Raw genomic sequence first — 22234 nt, forward strand, 5'->3', positions numbered from 1 at the left:
TTGTCACAGCTGCGGGTTTCCTGCGCCAGCAAGTTTGGTAAATGAACAATGCCCGGACGGGCTTGGGGAGTCGCAGCCTGAATTTGGTTGATGACGAAGGACAGGCTGAAGAGGCTCTGGAAGAAGTTTAAAGTGTACCTGTCTGCTGGGTAAAACCAGCCGCTGACAGTATTTGGTTATGCTGGTTTAAATAAAGCTGTGGCCGTTGCCCTTACCCACTTAACATGGTGTTGCGTTACTTATTGGGAATGGAAGGGTAACGGGATTTGGTGATCGAAGGAGTCAGCAGTCATGTTTTTAAAGCGGTACTTTCGATTTCATTGTTTAACATGTTTAAATAACTGATCTACCGGTACGTCACTTTGAACGCTAATTCTATGTCTTTAATCAGAAAAGGCGTCACTTTGATGTGAACTGTTCCATAATGAAATGTCAAACAAACAAAATACTTGATATTAAAGTAAATGATTTTCTGTTTTTCACGTAAAAAAAATTAAGTTGTAAATATTTCTTAATTAGTTGGCCTTTCCCTACAGGTTCCATTGCCGAATAATCTATTTCTAAGAGTAAAATTCTCCTCTACTGCTAATTCCGGGCTAAAACCCATGTAATTTGTTAATTCACTCAATGACCTCATAATAGGATTTAAAAAGTGAATGCACTCAACTAACAGGAACACTGAGATTGCTTTCAGGGTAAAAGGATCTCCCTGTTTTGCAATCTAATGTTTAAACTGGCTTGTGGCCTTGCCATTGAGTGGGTTAGAGTGTGGTTAATGATTGTGCAGGAGAGAACAAGGGTCTTCGAGAGGGATGAAATAAAAACAAGTTTCTTAGCAGAAACAGACGATAGGCCTTTGGAACGCTAGCTGGTAGGAAAAGTGGATGTGAGGAGTGGGGACAGTGATTTGAGAAAACCAATTCAATATCAAGAAGCTCAGATATGATCGGAAACACTTGGAGCTATATTCTTTATTTATATGGACTGGTTATTGACTCACTGATTGTCTGTGATAATAGTGATCGACTGTCGGCGTCAAGCGTCAACAGGACGGAGGTAATCACCTAGGAGCTAGACAGTTAATGCTGCAAGGGATGGAATCTATCAGAGGGCTTATGTGTCAAACAGTGGTGCATTGATAGTGAATGTGGTAGACAGTGCATAGATAGTAAATGTGGTAGAACATGTGTGCAGCTCTAGAACAGAGTAGGGTATACAGGTATATTCAGTGTGGGGTAGACAGGATAATAGGGCTAGTGTAGAATGTGGCATTACTGCAGAGCTGGTGCACAGTGTGCTAGGAAGAAGTGCAAGGCTAGTGCACAATGTGCTAGGAAGTAGTGCAAGGCTAGTGCACAATGTGCTAGGAAGTAGTGCAAGGCTAGTGCACAGTGTGCTGGGAAGTAGTGCAAGGCTAGTGCGCAGTGTCCTAAGAAGTAGTGCAAGTCTAGTGCGCAGTGTTCTAGGAAGTAGTGCAAGGCTAATGCACCGTGTTCTAGGAAGTAGTGCAAGGCTAGTGCACAGCATTCTAGGAAGTAGTGCACAGTGTGCTAGGAAATAGTGCAATGCTAGTGCACAGTGTGCTATGAAGTAGTGAAAGGCTAGTGCACAGTGAGCTAGGAAGTAGTGCAAGACTAGTGTGCAGTGTGCTAGGAAGTAGTGCAAGGCTAGTGCGCAGTGTGCTGGGAAGTAGTGCAAGGCTAGTGCGCAGTGTGCTGGGAAGTAGTGCAAGGCTAGGGCGCAGTGTGCTAGGAAGTAGTGCAAAGCTAGTGCGCAGTGTGCTAAGAAGTAGTGCAGGGCCAGTGCGCAGTGTTCTAGGAAGTACTGCAAGGTCAGTGCACAGTGTGCTGGGAAGTAGTGCAAGGCCAGTGGACAGTTTGCTGGGAAGTAGTGCAAGGCCAGTGCACAGTGTTTTAGGAAGTAGTGCAAGGCCAGTGCACAGTGTGCTGGGAAGTAGTGGAAGCTAGTGCACAGTGTGCCAGGAAGTAGTGCAAGGCCAGTGCACAGTGTTCTAGGAAGTAGTGCAGGCCAGTGTACAGTGTGCTGGGAAGTAGTGCAAGGCTAGGGCGCAATGTGCTAGGAAGTAGTGCAAGGCTAATGCGCAGTGTCCCAGGAAGTAGTGCAAGGCTAGTACACAGCGTGCTAGGAAGTAGTGAAAGGCTAGTGCACAGTGTTCTAGGAAGTAGTGCAAGGCTAGTGCACAGTGTTCTAGGAAGTAGTGCAAGGGTAGTGCACAGTGTTCTAGGAAGTAGTGCAAGGGTAGTGCGCAGTGTTGTAGGAAGTAGTGCAGGGCCAGTACACAGTGTGCTAGGAAGTAGTGCAAGGCCAGTGCACAAAGTGGTACACATGGTAGATTGTGGCGCAGGGCTAGTATAGCGTATGGTAGATTGTGGTGCAGGGCTAGTATAGAGTATGGTAGATTGTGGTGCAGGGCTAGTATAGCGTATGGCAGATTGTGGTGCAGGGCTAGTATAGCGTATGGCAGACTGTGGTGCAGGGCTAGTATAGAGTATGGCAGATTGTGGCGCAGGGCTAGTGCAGAGTATGGCAGACTGTGGTGCAGGGCTAGTACAGAGTATGGCAGAGTGTGGTGCAGGGCTAGTGCAGAGTATGGCAGACTGTGGTGCAGGGCTAGTACAGAGTATGGCAGAGTGTGGTGCAGGGCTAGTACAGCGTATTGTAGATTGTGGTGCAGGGCTAGTACAGAGTATTGTAGATTGTGATGCAGGGCTAGTACAGAGTATGGTAAATTGTGGTGCAGGGCTAGTACAGAGTATGGCAGATTGTGGTGCAGGGCTAGTGTAGAGTATGGCAGACTGTGGTGCAGGGCTAGTACAGAGTATGGCATAGTGTGGTGCAGGGCTAGTACAGAGTATTGTAGATTGTGGTGCAGGGCTAGTACAGAGTATTGTAGATTGTGGTGCAGGGCTAGTACAGAGTATGGTAAATTGTGGCGCAGGGCTAGTACAGAGTATGGCAGATTGTGGTGCAGGGCTAGTACAGAGTATGGCAGATTGTGGCGTAGGGCTAGTACAGTGTATGGTAGATTGTGGTGCAGGGCTAGTACAGAGTATGGCAGATTGTGGTGCAGGGCTAGTACAGAGTATGGTAGATTGTGGCGCAGGGCTAGTACAGAGTATGGTAGATTGTGGTGCAGGGCTAGTACAGAGTATGGCAGATTGTGGTGCAGGGCTAGTACAGAGTATGGCAGATTGTGGCGTAGGGCTAGTACAGTGTATGGTAGATTGTGGTGCAGGGCTAGTACAGAGTATGGCAGATTGTGGTGCAGGGCTAGTACAGAGTATGGTAGATTGTGGTACAGGGCTAGTCTTGAGTATGGTAGATTTTGGCGCAGGGCTAGTATAGAGTATGGTAGATTGTGGTACAGGGCTAGTATAGAGTATGGTAGATTGTGGTGCAGGGCTAGTACAGAGTATGGCAGATTGTGGCGTAGGGCTAGTACAGTGTATGGTAGATTGTGGTGCAGGGCTAGTACAGAGTATGGCAGATTGTGGTGCAGGGCTAGTACAGAGTATGGCAGATTGTGGTGCAGGGCTAGTATAGAGTATGGCAGATTGTGGTGCAGGGCTAGTCCAGAGTATGGCAGATTGTGGTGCAGGGCTAGTAGAGAGTATGGCAGATTGTGGCGCAGGGCTAGTATAGAGTATGGTAGATTGTGGTGCAGGGCTAGTATAGAGTATGGTAGATTGTGGTACAGGGCTAGTACAGAGTATGGCAGATTGTGGTGCAGGGCTAGTACAGAGTATGGCAGATTGTGGTGCAGGGCTAGTCCAGAGTATGGCAGATTGTGGCGCAGGGCTAGTGCAGAGTATGGCAGATTGTGGCGCAGGGCTAGTGCAGAGTATGGCAGATTGTGGTGCAGGGCTAGTACAGAGTATGGCAGATTGTGGCGCAGGGCTAGTATAGAGAATGGCAGATTGTGGTGCAGGGCTAGTATAGAGTATGGTAGATTGTGGTGCAGGGCTAGTACAGAGTATGGCAGATTGTGGTGCAGGGCTAGTATAGAGTATGGCAGATTGTGGCGCAGGGCTAGTACAGAGTATGGCAGATTGTGGTGCAGGGCTAGTATAGAGTATGGCAGATTGTGGTGCAGGGCTAGTACAGAGTATGGCAGATTGTGGTGCAGGGCTAGTACAGAGTATGGCAGATTGTGGTGCAGGGCTAGTACAGAGTATGGTAGATTGTGGTACAGGGCTAGTACAGAGTATGGTAGATTGTGGTACAGGGCTAGTCTTGAGTATGGTAGATTGTGGCGCAGGGCTAGTACAGAGTATGGTAGATTTTGGCGCAGGGCTAGTATAGAGTATGGTAGATTGTGGTACAGGGCTAGTACATAGTATGGCAGATTGTGGTGCAGGGCTAGTACAGAGTATGGCAGATTGTGGTTCAGGGCTAGTACAGAGTATGGCAGATTGTGGTGCAGGGCTAGTAGAGAGTATGGCAGATTGTGGCGCAGGGCTAGTATAGAGTATGGCAGATTGTGCCGCAGGGCTAGTACAGAGTATGGTATATTGTGGCGCAGGGCAAGTACAGAGTATGGTAGATTGTTGTGCAGGGCTATTACAGAGTATGGCAGATTGTGGTGCAGGGCTAGTACAGAGTATGGCAGAGTGTGGTGCAGGGCTAGTACAGAGTATGGCAGATTGTGGTGCAGGGCTAGTAGAGAGTATGGCAGATTGTGGCGCAGGGCTAGTACAGAGTATGGTATATTGTGGCGCAGGGCAAGTACAGAGTATGGCAGATTGTGGTGCAGGGCTAGTATAGAGTATGGCAGATTGTGGCGCAGGGCTAGTACAGAGTATGGCAGATTGTGGTGCAGGGCTAGTATAGAGTATGGCAGATTGTGGCGCAGGGCTAGTATAGAGTATGGCAGATTGTGGTACAGGGCAAGTACAGAGTATGGTAGATTGTGGTACAGGGCTAGTAGAGAGTATGGCAGATTGTGGTGCACGGCTAGTATAGCGTATGGCAGATTGTGGCGCAGGGCTAGTGCAGAGTATGGCAGATTGTGGCGCAGGGCTAGTACAGAGTATGGCAGATTGTGGCGCAGGGCTAGTGCAGATTATGGCAGATTGTGGTGCAGGGCTAGTATAGCGTATGGCAGATTGTGGGGCAAGGTTAGTATAGAGTATGGTAGATTGTGGTGCAGGGCTAGTACAGAGTATGGCAGATTGTGGGGCAGGGCTAGTATAGAGTATGGCAGATTGTGGTGCAGGGCTAGTACAGAGTATGGCAGACTGTGGCGCAGGGCTAGTACAGAGTATGGTATATTGTGGCACAGGGCAAGTACAGAGTATGGTAGATTGTGGTACAGGGCTAGTATAGCGTATGGCAGATTGTGGCGCAGGGCTAGTGCAGATTATGGCAGATTGTGGTGCAGGGCTAGTACAGAGTATGTCAGATTGTGGCGCAGGGCTAGTGCAGAGTATGGCAGATTGTGGTGCAGGGCTAGTATAGAGTATGGTAGATTGTGGTGCAGGGCTAGTACAGAGTATGGTAGATTGTGGTGCAGGGCTAGTATAGAGTATGGTAGATTGTGGTGCAGGGCTAGTACAGAGTATGGCAGATTGTGGCGCAGGGCTAGTATAGAGTATGGTAGACTGTGTTGCAGGGCTAGTACAGAGTATGGTAGATTGTGGTACACGGCTAGTTTAGAATATGGCAGACTGTGGTGCAGGGCTAGTATAGATTATGGCAGAGTGTGGTGCAGGGCTAGTATAGAGTATGGCAGATTGTGGTGCAGGGCTAGTCTAGAGTATGGCAGAGTGTGGTGCAGGGCTAGTACATAATATGGCAGACTGTGGTGCAGGGCTAGTATAGAGTATGGCAGAGTGTGGTGCAGGGCTAGTACAGAGTATGGCAGATTGTGGTGCAGGGCTAGTACAGAGTATGGTAGATTGTGGCGCAGGGCTAGTCCAGAGTATGGCAGATTGTGGCGCAGGGCTAGTATAGAGTATGGTAGATTGTGGCGCAGGGCTAGTACAGAGTATGGCAGATTGTGGCGCAGGGCTAGTATAGAGTATGGCAGATTGTGGCACAGGGCTAGTACAGAGTATGGCAGATTGTGGCGCAGGGCTAGTACAGAGTATGGCAGAGTGTGGTGCAGGGCTAGTACAGAGTATGGCAGATTGTAGTGCAGGGCTAGTATAGAGTATGGCAGAGTGTGGTGCAGGGCTAGTACAGAGTATGGCAGATTGTGGTGCAGGGCTAGTACAGAGTATGGTAGATTGTGGCGCAGGGCTAGTATAGAGTATGGTAGATTGTGGCGCAGGGCTAGTACAGAGTATGGCAGATTGTGGCGCAGGGCTAGTATAGATTACGGCAGATTGTGGCGCAGGGCTAGTATAGAGTATGGCAGATTGTGGCGCAGGGCTAGTATAGAGTACGGCAGATTGTGGCGCAGGGCTAGTATAGAGTATGGCAGATTGTGGTGCAGGGCTGGTACAGAGTATGGTAGATTGTGGCGCAGGGCTAGTACAGAGTATGGTAGATTGTGGTGCAGGGCTAGTATAGAGTATGTCAGATTGTGGTGCAGGGCTGGTACAGAGTATGGTAGATTGTGGCGCAGGGCTAGTACAGAGTATGGTAGATTGTGGTGCAGGGCTAGTACAGAGTATGGCAGATTGTGGCGCAGGGCTAGTATAGAGTATGGCAGATTGTGGCGCAGGGCTAGTATAGAGTATGGCAGATTGTGGTGCAGGGCTAGTACAGAGTATGGTAGATTGTGGTGCAGGGCTAGTACAGAGTATGGTAGATTGTGGCGCAGGGCTAGTATAGAGTACGGCAGATTGTGGCGCAGGGCTAGTATAGAGTACGGCAGATTGTGGCGCAGGGCTAGTATAGAGTATGGCAGATTGTGGCGCAGGGCTAGTATAGAGTACGGCAGATTGTGGCGCAGGGCTAGTATAGAGTATGGCAGATTGTGGTGCAGGGCTGGTACAGAGTATGGTAGATTGTGGCGCAGGGCTAGTACAGAGTATGGTAGATTGTGGTGCAGGGCTAGTATAGAGTATGTCAGATTGTGGTGCAGGGCTGGTACAGAGTATGGTAGATTGTGGCGCAGGGCTAGTACAGAGTATGGTAGATTGTGGTGCAGGGCTAGTACAGAGTATGGCAGATTGTGGCGCAGGGCTAGTATAGAGTATGGCAGATTGTGGCGCAGGGCTAGTATAGAGTATGGCAGATTGTGGTGCAGGGCTAGTACAGAGTATGGTAGATTGTGGTGCAGGGCTAGTACAGAGTATGGCAGATTGTGGCGCAGGGCTAGTATAGCGTATGGCAGATTATGGCGCAGGGCTAGTCCAGAGTATGGCAGATTGTGGTGCAGGGTTAGTATAGAGAATGGCAGATTGTGGTGCAGGGCTAGTATAGAGTATGGTAGATTGTGGTGCAGGGCTAGTATAGAGTATGGTAGATTGTGGCGCAGGGCTAGTCCAGAGTATGGCAGATTGTGGCGCAGGGCTAGTATAGAATATGGCAGATTGTGGCGCAGGGCTAATCCAGAGTATGGCAGATTGTGGTGCCGGGTTAGTATAGAGAATGGCAGATTGTGGTGCAGGGCTAGTCCAGAGTATGGCAGATTGTGGTGCAGGGCTAGTCTAGAGTATGGCAGATTGTGGTGCAGGGTTAGTATAGAGAATGGCAGATTGTGGCGTGGGCTAGTCCAGAGTATGGCAAATTGTGGCGCAGGGCTAGTACAGAGCATGGCAGATTGTGGCGCAGGGCTAGTCCAGAGTATGGCAGATTGTGGCGCAGGGCTAGTGCAGAGTATGGTAGATTGTGGCGCAGGGCTAGTACAGAGTATGGCAGATTGTGGTGCAGGGCTAGTGCAGAGTATGGTAGATTGTGGTGCAGGGCTAGTACAGAGTATGGCAGATTGTGGCGCAGGGCTAGTACAGAGTATGGCAGATTGTGGCGCAGGGCTAGTGCAGAGTATGGCAGATTGTGGTGCAGGGCTAGTGCAGAGTATGGCAGATTGTGGCGCAGGGCTAGTATAGAGTATGGCAGATTGTGGCGCAGGGCTAGTGCAGAGTATGGTAGATTGTGGTGCAGGGCTAGTACAGAGTATGGTAGATTGTGGTGCAGGGCTAGTGCAGAGTATGGTAGATTGTGGTGCAGGGCTAGTACAGAGTATGGCAGATTGTGGTGCAGGGCTAGTACAGAGTATGGCAGATTGTGGCGCAGGGCTATTACAGAGTATGGCAGATTGTGGCGCAGGGCTAGTGCAGAGTATGGCAGATTGTGGCGCAGGGCTAGTGCAGAGTATGGCAGATTGTGGCGCAGGGCTAGTGCAGAGTATGGCAGATTGTGGTGCAGGGCTAGTACAGAGTATGGCAGATTGTGGCGCAGGGCTAGTACAGAGTATGGCAGATTGTGGCGCAGGGCTAGTATAGAGTATGGCAGATTGTGGTGCAGGGCTAGTACAGAGTATGGTAGATTGTGGTGCAGGGCTAGTACAGAGTATGGTAGATTGTGGCGCAGGGCTAGTATAGAGTACGGCAGATTGTGGCGCAGGGCTAGTATAGAGTACGGCAGATTGTGGCGCAGGGCTAGTATAGAGTATGGCAGATTGTGGCGCAGGGTTAGTATAGAGAATGGCAGATTGTGGCGTGGGCTAGTCCAGAGTATGGCAAATTGTGGCGCAGGGCTAGTACAGAGCATGGCAGATTGTGGCGCAGGGCTAGTCCAGAGTATGGCAGATTGTGGCGCAGGGCTAGTGCAGAGTATGGTAGATTGTGGCGCAGGGCTAGTATAGAGTATGGCAGATTGTGGTGCAGGGCTAGTGCAGAGTATGGTAGATTGTGGTGCAGGGCTAGTACAGAGTATGGCAGATTGTGGCGCAGGGCTAGTACAGAGTATGGCAGATTGTGGCGCAGGGCTAGTGCAGAGTATGGCAGATTGTGGTGCAGGGCTAGTGCAGAGTATGGCAGATTGTGGCGCAGGGCTAGTATAGAGTATGGCAGATTGTGGCGCAGGGCTAGTGCAGAGTATGGTAGATTGTGGTGCAGGGCTAGTACAGAGTATGGTAGATTGTGGTGCAGGGCTAGTGCAGAGTATGGTAGATTGTGGTGCAGGGCTAGTACAGAGTATGGCAGATTGTGGTGCAGGGCTAGTACAGAGTATGGCAGATTGTGGCGCAGGGCTATTACAGAGTATGGCAGATTGTGGCGCAGGGCTAGTGCAGAGTATGGCAGATTGTGGCGCAGGGCTAGTGCAGAGTATGGCAGATTGTGGCGCAGGGCTAGTGCAGAGTATGGCAGATTGTGGTGCAGGGCTAGTACAGAGTATGGCAGATTGTGGCGCAGGGCTAGTACAGAGTATGGCAGATTGTGGCGCAGGGCTAGTATAGAGTATGGCAGATTGTGGTGCAGGGCTAGTACAGAGTATGGTAGATTGTGGTGCAGGGCTAGTACAGAGTATGGTAGATTGTGGCGCAGGGCTAGTATAGAGTACGGCAGATTGTGGCGCAGGGCTAGTATAGAGTACGGCAGATTGTGGCGCAGGGCTAGTATAGAGTATGGCAGATTGTGGCGCAGGGCTAGTATAGAGTACGGCAGATTGTGGCGCAGGGCTAGTATAGAGTATGGCAGATTGTGGTGCAGGGCTGGTACAGAGTATGGTAGATTGTGGCGCAGGGCTAGTACAGAGTATGGTAGATTGTGGTGCAGGGCTAGTATAGAGTATGTCAGATTGTGGTGCAGGGCTGGTACAGAGTATGGTAGATTGTGGCGCAGGGCTAGTACAGAGTATGGTAGATTGTGGTGCAGGGCTAGTACAGAGTATGGCAGATTGTGGCGCAGGGCTAGTATAGAGTATGGCAGATTGTGGCGCAGGGCTAGTATAGAGTATGGCAGATTGTGGTGCAGGGCTAGTACAGAGTATGGTAGATTGTGGTGCAGGGCTAGTACAGAGTATGGCAGATTGTGGCGCAGGGCTAGTATAGCGTATGGCAGATTATGGCGCAGGGCTAGTCCAGAGTATGGCAGATTGTGGTGCAGGGTTAGTATAGAGAATGGCAGATTGTGGTGCAGGGCTAGTATAGAGTATGGTAGATTGTGGTGCAGGGCTAGTATAGAGTATGGTAGATTGTGGCGCAGGGCTAGTCCAGAGTATGGCAGATTGTGGCGCAGGGCTAGTATAGAATATGGCAGATTGTGGCGCAGGGCTAATCCAGAGTATGGCAGATTGTGGTGCCGGGTTAGTATAGAGAATGGCAGATTGTGGTGCAGGGCTAGTCCAGAGTATGGCAGATTGTGGTGCAGGGCTAGTCTAGAGTATGGCAGATTGTGGTGCAGGGTTAGTATAGAGAATGGCAGATTGTGGCGTGGGCTAGTCCAGAGTATGGCAAATTGTGGCGCAGGGCTAGTACAGAGCATGGCAGATTGTGGCGCAGGGCTAGTCCAGAGTATGGCAGATTGTGGCGCAGGGCTAGTGCAGAGTATGGTAGATTGTGGCGCAGGGCTAGTACAGAGTATGGCAGATTGTGGTGCAGGGCTAGTGCAGAGTATGGTAGATTGTGGTGCAGGGCTAGTACAGAGTATGGCAGATTGTGGCGCAGGGCTAGTACAGAGTATGGCAGATTGTGGCGCAGGGCTAGTGCAGAGTATGGCAGATTGTGGTGCAGGGCTAGTGCAGAGTATGGCAGATTGTGGCGCAGGGCTAGTATAGAGTATGGCAGATTGTGGCGCAGGGCTAGTGCAGAGTATGGTAGATTGTGGTGCAGGGCTAGTACAGAGTATGGTAGATTGTGGTGCAGGGCTAGTGCAGAGTATGGTATCTTGTGGTGCAGGGCTAGTACAGAGTATGGCAGATTGTGGTGCAGGGCTAGTACAGAGTATGGCAGATTGTGGCGCAGGGCTATTACAGAGTATGGCAGATTGTGGCGCAGGGCTAGTGCAGAGTATGGCAGATTGTGGCGCAGGGCTAGTGCAGAGTATGGCAGATTGTGGCGCAGGGCTAGTGCAGAGTATGGCAGATTGTGGTGCAGGGCTAGTACAGAGTATGGCAGATTGTGGCGCAGGGCTAGTACAGAGTATGGCAGATTGTGGCGCAGGGCTAGTACAGAGTATGGCAGATTGTGGCGCAGGGCTAGTGCAGAGTATGGCAGATTGTGGCGCAGGGCTAGTGCAGAGTATGGCAGATTGTGGTGCAGGGCTAGTACAGAGTATGGCAGATTGTGGCGCAGGGCTAGTGCAGAGTATGGTAGATTGTGGTGCAGGGCTAGTACAGAGTATGGTAGATTGTGGTGCAGGGCTAGTGCAGAGTATGGTAGATTGTGGTGCAGGGCTAGTACAGAGTATGGCAGATTGTGGTGCAGGGCTAGTACAGAGTATGGCAGATTGTGACGCAGGGCTAGTGCAGAGTATGGCAGATTGTGGCGCAGGGCTAGTGCAGAGTATGGCAGATTGTGGTGCAGGGCTAGTACAGAGTATGGCAGATTGTGGTGCAGGGGTCTTGCAGATTGTAGATGTTGGTGGTGCGAGGTAGAGAGGAAGGCACACACAGGGTCGTGGACAGTACAGAATGTAGTAGGTTCTGATGTAAGAAGGATAATTAGTTGGGATTTATTTCAGAAGGTGTGAGACAGGCTATACAGGACTGTTACCAGCAATATGTAGGTCAATGTATTTATATAACAGATCTGAATGTTGTATAATTATAATTATATATAAATATAATATTAGAAAACATGTGAAACCCTTTAATAAAACCCTGCTAGTTCCCCTTGCAGTATATGGGACAATGGTATTTCCTGGCAGCGGCTGCCCCCTCGGAGTCAGGGGCTCTGGAAACCTTCAAGGTGATGGACAATGCGGAGTTCAGGGTCCAAGCAAGCACAGAGCAGGAGAAGCTGGTGTTCATAGCGACCGTCAGAGTGTGAGACTGGACTTTCTTTATGACTTCTCACTTTCCTCACTTCTCCTCTCCTTCTCCTGTCTTTTTTTTATTCTTAATTTTCCTCACCTCAATCGCTGCTCTTCCCCTTATATCCTCTTCCGCTCCTTACCTCTTCCATTATTCTTCCTCTACTTTCCCTCTTCATCTTCTGTGTCTCCTCCTCCTCTCCCTCTTCTCCCCCCCCTCCCCCCCCCCCTCCCACCGGGGCACTCCGGTCAGTACCCATGGCATTGCCTTTTTGTGATGTAGGCCTTTATCTAATATCGTCAGATGTATGATTGATTTTTATATGATATGTTTTAAAAATATATATATTTTGAAATAAAAATCATTAGCAAAGTTTATCCAAAAATAGTAAACCATGTGGCAATCCTATCCAAAAATATTAAAATGAAGCCTCTGTAAGTATTCATTTCTCTAATCTTTTTCAACCCTATATCTCTCCTTCACTACATACTTTCTCTTTTGTCAACTGTTCATAGCATCCTTCTATTCTGTTCTTCGTACACGTCATTTCTCTATCTGACCCCTTCTCTCTCTCTCTCTCTCTCTCTTTGTGTCTCAACATCACCCTCTGTCTCTTGCATCCATTCTTCCTTCGACACCCTTGTTTTCCTTTGTTCCTCAAATTCCACTACATTTTCTTGTTGTTTCTCTGTCTCATCCCTTTCTCTTCTTTTCCGTATCATCTTCCTTCTCATCCCTTTTTTTTTATTTCATGCCTTCCTTCCTCTAACCTTATTCATTCTCTCATTATTGTTGTGCGTCTCCATTGTACTTGTTTTTTCTCAAGCACATTCATTCACCCTCTTCCTTTCTTTTCATCTGCACCGAGGCCCGGTGGTTTCTAGTTACGCCTCTGTTCCCGTGCAATCAAAAGATAAAGTAGGAATTATTTTGCCAAAATACAGAACAAACCAATATCTCTCCTTCCCAACATGCTTTCCTTTTTGTCAACTCTTTGTGTCCCCAATATTCCCAATAACCACGTTCTTGAGCTATTTGACGCTCCCTTTTTTCTTGTAGTAAAGATGGCTCGTGTGTTCCTCGGAAGTGGATTTACCTCCTGACTGATGGAAGCACTGAACTGCGCACTGAGGGTAAGGTGACGACAAGGAGAGGCGCTACTGTGTGAGAAAAGAAACTATAATAATATGATTTTTTTTTTCTTATTTGTATCAAGGGCACCCAGACAGAACCACCGAGTTATTCTCATCTAAATGCTCAAAGTGTGTCATCCTGAAAGAGACAGAAAATGACATTTCCAGGCTCCTTCTCTACTGTATGTAATCGGTGGACTGGGATGGTGGGAGGTCTGGCAATAGAATTGAAATATTTTTTATTTATTTTTTAATTCTTTTGGAGGAAAAAAACAAAAACACAACTGTGGGGTGTGGGTCAAAGCCAGTGCGTGATTTCCCCAAAAAATGTATGGACCCGGAACTTTTTGAATTAAGATCAGGCGATTTTTCTGGTGAAAACGTGCGTATACAGAAGCTCCTAAAATAATATATAATCCGGAGCAGAATCTCCGCAATGTGTCTGTTGACAAGTTCAGTCAATGTCGGCAGCAGTGTGCAGAGAACAGAAAGCGGTGGAGAGGGCAGCCTTATTTTATACAAATGTTAAAGAAAACTAAATGGGATAGGATACAACATTTCTTTAGGACAGATAAAGAATGATTTTTGTCTCGGCTTTGGGTCATTTTCACGCTCTAATTCTCAAATAGTGAAACAAATTGTCATTATGATCCAATTGGCACCTCACCTCATGGCGTGTGTTTACGTCTACGTCACTGCGTATAAGTTATGTGATGGCTTTGTTCCTTCATTCCCTCTATTCCCTATTATTTTAATAATTCTCATCTCCTTCGTATAACCATTACTCAATCTTTCTTTGTGTTTAATGACACCCCTCACAATTCACCTCATTGGTTCTCTCTCTTTCCATTCCCTCAGCTCGTTCACCCCAGCTAGAAGAAGAATTTATAGAGGAGTTTAAAGAGAAGGCCTCGTGTGAAGGATACAAAGAGATATTGGAGATTCCACAGACACTAGGTAATGGATAAACATGTAACATGGTGCTGGGGTGTCATGAATGGGGAGACTGGTATTACTGTGATGTGAACCCATATCGTTGTATAATAGTGTTTTATTGTGAGATGGGCATTGCCAAGGGTTACAATGTATACAGCACACATTACATAATAAAGCAATGTATACTACTGATCCCAAACTGTGTTTTTGGATATGTCCTAGGCCAGGAAAAGGCAACCTTCGGAACTCCAGATGTTGTGGATTACATCCTCCATAATGCTCTTACACCCATAATGCTGACAAAGCATCATGGGAGGTGTAGTCCAAAACATCTGGAGTGCCGAAGGTTGGCTATGCCTGTCCTAGGCTATAGCATGGTGGACAAAAATGTAACTGTTTCATGGTTTGTAGACGTCCATCCATCAAACCGGTGAGCAGTATCTATGCAGCAGCAGCACACCGAGTATGACTATGATAAAAACTAACTAATTTCACCCTGTTCTTTTAGTGAATAAGTAAGGGTTCATATATTTGTGTGTATTGAGACTATCTGAATCTGATAATATCCAGTGTAGAGAATCGATGGCTTGCTCAGTTGATAACTATATAGACAGATAACTTTGTCTTTCTAATCTATGCAAATGGCTAACAATAAGTGAATAACGGGCGCTCCTATAAATAATTAATATGATTATGATCTGCACAAACACTCGCGTGTCACCCCCTCGCAAATCAAACTCACTAACGTGAAAGAAAAGTGTCAAATTGGAGGTGTGCTCAAAGTGAAAAAAGGGTATAAATACGTATCATAAAATAATATAATATTGTATAATATTACAGTGCAATCTGTGGAGTATCCAAAAATTAGGTATATACAGAAATGCAATAATAGGGCAGATTAAATGAAAAAGGATAGATGCTTTGGCCACTTTCAAACAGTAGATCCCAATCTTGACTCTATACGCAGTGCTCTGTACCAACTATCGTACCACCTCTCTCTGTACCAACCCAATTTTATAATTTGGAGAGTTGGTACAGAGCACTGTGTATAGAGCTGAGATTGGGCTCTACTATTTGTAAGTGGCAAATCATTTACCCTTCTCCATTTATTTGTCTAGTCTAATCTACTGCCCAGAAGCAGAGTAAGCCCTATTCCTATGTTTTGGGGAATATGAACGATCGAGCATTGTGTGTTTGAAGCAATAGAATAATCAGCAGTAATCATAGTATGTAGAAATCATATGCTGCAGGATTCCTCAGTGATAAATAACATGATTTGTGGCCTGCAGCATAGAATCCTACATACCGCAGAGCCGTACTGCTCGTCAATGTGTTTACTTGATATATGTCCAGGAAACATGGTGGGTCTGGCAGTTCTAGCTGGGGGAGAGTCTAAATTAAAGTTCCCATCTTTTATAAGCAGAAAAAGGGGTCCATATTATTATTTCCAAAATGTATCCTAACAATGACTAAAGAAAAAAAGATTGAGTAGTGAAACGATTCTCCATTATAACTCTTTTTAATCCCTCCAACCTTGATTCCATAACGTGATCTCAATTATGGAACATTAATTGGTTAATTCTATATTCACTGTGTTTTAACATGGCTTATGGTTATAATAGGCTAAGTGACAGTTTGCCCTATGAGTGATACCAGCCAGGTGCCAGTTCTAGTCTCGGTGTGTGCAGGAAGGCGGGTCTTAGTTCTGCGCTCTTGGAGACCCAAACGTCATGCCATCTTGATTAATGTCAATGGAATTAAAAAGCCAGAGGCTGTGATTTAGCGGTGACTAATCAGGAGTGCCTGTGTGTTGCGGCATGTTTGGAGTGTTCAGAACTGGTTTGAGAATCACATGGTTTAAAATAAAATGTGACTCTGCACTTTAGATTAATGTGCTGCCCACGTGACCCCAGGGCTGGCACCATCAATAATACATGAAGAATGAAAATGTAGAAAATATAAATACACAAAAAGTCCTGCGCTCAAACTCCCACTACTCTTGGGCGGCAGCAACGACCATAGTACACATCAGCCCCAATACATACACTTTGCAAGGTGACTAGTCAGTGTAGGACCCACCTGAGAGGTCGGCCTTGACGTGGCAGGTGGGCATCCCTCTAATGGCCATTGGAGCAAATAAATGACCTCCATTTGTTTAAACATGCATAGGGATTTGGGAAAAGCACAGGTAACTTTTTTTCTTAGATAGAATATATATCTGCCCAGCAATGCCCATTGTGTAAATAAAGCTTATAATATAACTGTGCGGTTGTGAGAGGCAACTGGCTCCAATGCAGGCCGAATGGCATGTTGATAAACATTGGGTGTCACGTATTCATCCGCATATAAAAATATGATTAATGGAATTTACTGTTCTGACAGGAAAAGTTGTGCCGAGCAGCAATCAAATCCACAGGAGGGTTTGTGCTGAGCAGCAATCATGCAAATAGGAACCTGCTAACTGCCTTTGGGGTTAAAGGCCGATTACAGCCTATCAGACCCAGAGGAGGGGTATTTAGGCCCAGTTCTCATCCTGCTCAGTGCCCTGTCGTGGTTCCCCTAGTGGTTGTCTGAGAGCGCGTTCCTGGTTCAAGTTTCTTCTGGTTTTTGACTTTGGCTTTGATTTTGACTTCCCTGTATTCTGTATCCCTGACTTCTGGCTTTCTCTTATCATTGTGTCTCTTTCTGTATCCCCTGACCTCAGCAAGTATCCTGACTATTCTTTGGTACGTTAAGTCCGGCCATTCTAAGGCCCGTTAATACGTTACCTATTAGCAGGGCCGGATTAACATAGGGGCTGATGGAGCTGCAGCTCCAGGCCCAGGCCCATAGAATAGGCCCATTGGTTTAAAAAAAAAAAAAAAATTTTTTTTTTTTTTTTTTTTACACACTACTTTTAGGGTTGCCAGGTATTTCTCATGTATTTCTTAGGGTTGCCAGGTATATCTCAGAAGTATTTCTCAGGTATTTGAGGCTGCCTAGCCGGTGCCGGGAATTGTAGTAATACCGGCAATACAAATGTCTGTCTCAGTATAAACATAGATTATTCTGCAATACCAGCGCCGGCCAGTAGGGGTCGCTGTTTGTGTGGAGAGAGGCAGTGATAAGAAGTTACGGCATCTCCCTCCCTGCCTCTCTCTACTCACTGATCCGCGGGGGAGCAGCTCTGCACAGAGAGTCCAGACAGCAGCTCCGAGACATGGGGACGCCTGAGACATTGGGACACTGGGGAACATGGGGACCCTGAGCATGGACGTCCGCAGGAATTTTTCCGGGGGGGGGGGCATAATTGTAATGACATCCATGCTTGGCCCCCTTTTGACAGTGTCATGAAAGGGAAGGAGCATAGTCATTTTCACATAAAGCAAGGATGAATAGCGTTTTCACAACTATGGTGTCAGGAATATATGTTTGTATTCCTGACACTATAGTATTCCTTTCATCAAATTACAAGAACATTCTGGTCACCATAACAACTTTATCTAAATGAAAATGCTGTGAAAGCATGAGATTAGCAAAGGGTATGTGTTTTCTCATCCTATAAGTTTCCCTACAGCATCATCTCCATCAGATACATGACGCTTAGGAGGTAGGACTGTTTTAGTGTTTTTGGTCAATAAGATTTTGTAATTAGGCCCATCATAATTATCAGCACCAGGCCCACTGGGCTCTTAATCCGGCCCTGCCTATTAGTCATCTGTGTGATACAATTCTACGTGCTGGATCAAGTAGTAATCCTGACATTGGGCTGGCCTGGCTGCCCTGCAGTTTCTGCTGTACATACATGTTCTAATGTAATAATATGCTTAGATAGGTATACTGAGCTGTCAGGCAGCATGTAATGTACATACCTTGTATACTGTCACACAGTCTGCAGTGTACATGCATGTTATAATGTAATATCGTGCATGTATGGGGGCATTGAGCTGGCTATTATGTGATATGGTCAGTAAGTATATCATATTTATATGTGTTAATATGGCCATTGGATGGCATGCCTCCCAACATTTCATTTTGATAAGAGGGACACTTTAATTCTAAGGGTGTGATTGGAGGAGTGGCTGCTCTGAGAAATGTTAGGTGACTTACCAATAAAAATGTATATAACTAAAATGTAATTCAGAACCAGAACAAGGTATCTTATTTACACAGACTGATTTCCTAACATATTTATTGTAGTTTAAAGACACAATACTGGGAGTATTATTGATTTGGAGCTCTGTTATACACTCAGACACACCAACAATATGGAGCAACTAGAAAAGAGGGGCAATAGGATATGAAAGAGGGACAGAGGGACTTAAGCCCCAAATAAGGACTGTCCCTCCTAAATAGGGACACTTGGGAGATATGGAATAAGCTGCTATGCGGTACGCACTGTGCATGCATTTACATGCGTCTTATAGTGCATTCGAAAATGTTGCTGACAATTTGGATAGATTCAGCCCAAGCTGTACACACCTTTTATATTATACTAGTCCCTAGGATTTGTCACTGCTGGGAAAATACCTCTAATATCTGTATACCAAATGCAATCCTCCACAATTTCTAACACCCTCAAATGAATACCACCTTACAATCCCATCTCTCCAAAGAATCTTCTCTCAAACGCTGATCTTTATCTTCATGTAGTTTCTTATTCCCAGTATCTTCAATCCTCAAACGCCCACTAGATTGTAAGCTCACAAGACCAGGTCTGATTACTTTATTGTCTTGTATTTCATGTTTTCTGTACGGCGCTGTCTTTTATAAACTTGAGTCTTACAATTGCTAGAACTATATAGATAAATGTAATGTGTTTTGGTACTACCATATGGCTGTAATATACCCTGGTACTCTCCTGTACTATGCTATGGCTGTAATATACCAGTGTACTCTCCTATATTATGCTATGGCTGTAATGTACCTTGGTACTCTCCTGCACTACGCTATGACTGTAACATACCCGGGTACTCTCTTGCACTATGCTATGGCTGAAATATACCCTGGTACTCTCCTGTACCACGCTATGGCGACTGTAACATACCCGGGTACTCTCCTGCACTACGCTATGACTGTAACATACACGGGTACTCTCCTGTACTACGCTCTGACTGTAACATACCCAGGTACTCTCTTGCACTATGCTATGGCTGAAATATACCCTGGTACTCTCCTGCACTACGCTATGATTGTAACATACCCGGGTACTCTCCTGCACTACGCTATGACTGTAACATACCCGGGTACTCTCCTTCACTACGCTATGACTGTAACATACCTGGGTACTCTCCTGCACTACGCTATGACTGTAACATACCCGGGTACTCTCCTGTACTACGCTATGACTGTAACATACACGGGTACTCTCCCGTGCACTACGCTATGACTGTAACATACCCGGGTACTCTCCTGTACTACGCTATGGCTGTAACATACCCGGGTACTCTCCTGCACTACACTATGACTGTAACATACCCGGGTACTCTCCTGTACTACACTATGACTGTAACATACCCGGGTACTCTCCTGTACTACGCTATGACTGTAACATACCTGGGTACTCTCCTGCACTACGCTATGACTGTAACATACACGGGTACTCTCCCCTGCACTACGCTATGACTGTAACATACCCGGGTACTCTCCCCTGCACTACGCTATGACTGTAACATACACGGGTACTCTCCCCTGCACTACGCTATGACTGTAACATACCCGGTTACTCTCCTGTACTACGCTATGACTGTAACATACCCGGGTACTCTCCTGCACTACACTATGACTGTAACATACCCGGGTACTCTCCTGTACTACGCTATGACTGTAACATACCTGGGTACTCTCCTGCACTACGCTATGACTGTAACATACACGGGTACTCTCCTGTACTACGCTATGACTGTAACATACCCGGGTACTCTCCTGTACTACGCTCTGACTGTAACATACCCGGGTACTCTCCTGTACCACGCTATGGCTGTAACATACCCGGGTACTCTCCTGTACCACGCTATGGCTGTAACATACCCGGGTACTCTCCTGTACCACACTATGGCTGTAACATACCCGGGTACTCTCCTGTACTACGCTATGGCTGTAACATAACCGGGTACTCTCCCCTGCACTACGCTATGACTGTAACATACCCGGGTACTCTCCTGTACCATGCTATGGCGACTGTAACCTACCCGGGTACTCTCCCCTGCACTACGCTATGACTGTAACATACCCGGGTACTCTCCTGTACTACGCTATGGCTGTAACATACCCGGGTACTCTCCTGCACTACACTATGACTGTAACATACCCGGGTACTCTCCTGTACTACGCTATGACTGTAACATACCTGGGTACTCTCCTGCACTACGCTATGACTGTAACATACACGGGTACTCTCCCCTGCACTACGCTATGACTGTAACATACCCGGGTACTCTCCCCTGCACTATGCTATGACTGTAACATACACGGGTACTCTCCCCTGCACTACGCTATGACCGTAACATACCCGGTTACTCTCCTGTACTACGCTATGACTGTAACATACCCGGGTACTCTCCTGCACTACACTATGACTGTAACATACCCGGGTACTCTCCTGTACTACGCTATGACTGTAACATACCCGGGTACTCTCCTGTACTACGCTATGGCTGTAACATACCCGGGTACTCTCCCCTGCACTACGCTATGACTGTAACATACCCGGGTACTCTCCTGTACCACGCTATGGCGACTGTAACCTACCCGGGTACTCTCCCCTGCACTACGCTATGACTGTAACATACCCGGGTACTCTCCTGTACCACGCTATGGCGACTGTAACCTACCCGGGTACTCTCCCCTGCACTACACTATGACTGTAACATACCCGGGTACTCTCCTGTACCACGCTATGGCGACTGTAACCTACCCGGGTACTCTCCCCTGCACTACGCTATGACTGTAACATACACGGGTACTCTCTTTTATGGCTGTAATATACCCTGATATACCAGGAGGCCGTGGCTCTTGTGAATGTCCTGCAGTAATAGTTTGTGGTGAATCCCGTGGTCCTAATACTGATTGATCTGTATTTCTCTTTGTTTTTTCAGATTACTGTCATATGGAAAAATGAGGATTTGATTCCATTGATGTCATCAGCCTTTAAATAGAACCAAATAGCAGCAGAAAGGAAGCAACACACAATAAAAGTGGTTTATCTAACTGCCCTGTGCTTTCAATTAGTGAATCGTCTTTCCTCACAGAAGCCATGTAACAAGCCAGTATTTTATATAAATTGATAAAAAGACTGAAATAAAATGGAAGTGATGAGTGGTTATTTATTAACATTATATATATAGAGAATGCACCTTTTATTATGGCACTATATCACCACAAAGGATTAATCCAAAATATTCCAGGTTTTCTATACAGGGGGCTTGATTGAGCTGCTGGTATCAGGTCTACTGTTGGCACGCATGGCGTGTTTAAATGCCCATGGTAACGGAAATAAATGGGTTCACAACCCTCATAACGCAAAAACAAATTCTGGCTGTTTTGGTACTGCAACACCTATGATGCTCTGTCTTTTTTAAGGCCAGCAAAGCATCATGGGAGTTGTAATTTCCCCGACTATCTTTTGCAAATATATATATATATATAGTAGGTCTATATATAATATGCACCCTAATTATCCAGTTTCTATATAATCTATAAAAAAATGTTTAAACATCGCACAAAACTTTATACAACCTCGTTCTCGCAGTAACAGGGACTGCCAAAGAGATAACCATGTACACATTTATACTCCATTTACATGAAAGACCCAAATAAAAAAATAAAAAAACTTAAATGTGCTTGTATACCTTTTTAGAATGTGCCAGATTTTACTTTTATTACCTCATAAATTAGGCAGGTTTCTTAGCTTACACATATCTGATGATATCTTAATTCATATAAAAGACATTTATTTTAAATGCAGAGTCTAGGCACCATAACCACTACAGCTATGTTTTATTACAGATCATTGTAGTGGTTATGGTGCCAATAGACTTTAGACGCAGTCCTCACATTTTCTGTCAAACCTTTTTTTTTTTTTTAAATGTACTCTGCACCCTCTTCAGCTACACGGATAGAACTGAAGATTTACTTCAACATTATCCATCCATAGCCGTCAATTAGGTAGACTGCCCCGGCGCTCTGACACCATCTTTGCTGTCCAAGCTTGGATGCTTCTGGAAAGATACTGTAAGAGCAAATCTTCCTCATTATCTGAGCATTTGCAGACGGTCTCGGTTTGGGTGGTGGGGAGAGGC

The 22234-nt window shown here is 46.4% G+C and overlaps 1 protein-coding gene across 2 annotated transcripts; it reads left to right on the forward strand.

The window, feature by feature from the left end:
* Window positions 1-780: 780 nt before the first annotated feature.
* Window positions 781-21271, forward strand: APOM (apolipoprotein M). Of its 2 annotated transcripts, none has more exons than XM_063433267.1 (6): window positions 781-1056; window positions 11753-11898; window positions 12946-13019; window positions 13103-13201; window positions 13878-13976; window positions 21032-21271. In XM_063433267.1, the coding sequence occupies exons 1-6, from the start codon at window positions 943-945 to the stop codon at window positions 21052-21054; spliced, it is 555 nt and encodes a 184-aa protein (XP_063289337.1). In that variant the 5' UTR covers window positions 781-942; the 3' UTR covers window positions 21055-21271. The 2 variants fall into 2 exon arrangements, with proteins under 2 accessions (XP_063289337.1, XP_063289336.1); XM_063433266.1 differs by having other exon boundaries at window positions 785-1056; window positions 11741-11898.
* The last annotated feature ends 963 nt before the right edge of the window (window positions 21272-22234 follow it).

The sequence above is a fragment of the Pelobates fuscus genome, chromosome 9 (assembly GCF_036172605.1).
Source record: "Pelobates fuscus isolate aPelFus1 chromosome 9, aPelFus1.pri, whole genome shotgun sequence".
NCBI lineage: Eukaryota > Metazoa > Chordata > Amphibia > Anura > Pelobatidae > Pelobates > Pelobates fuscus.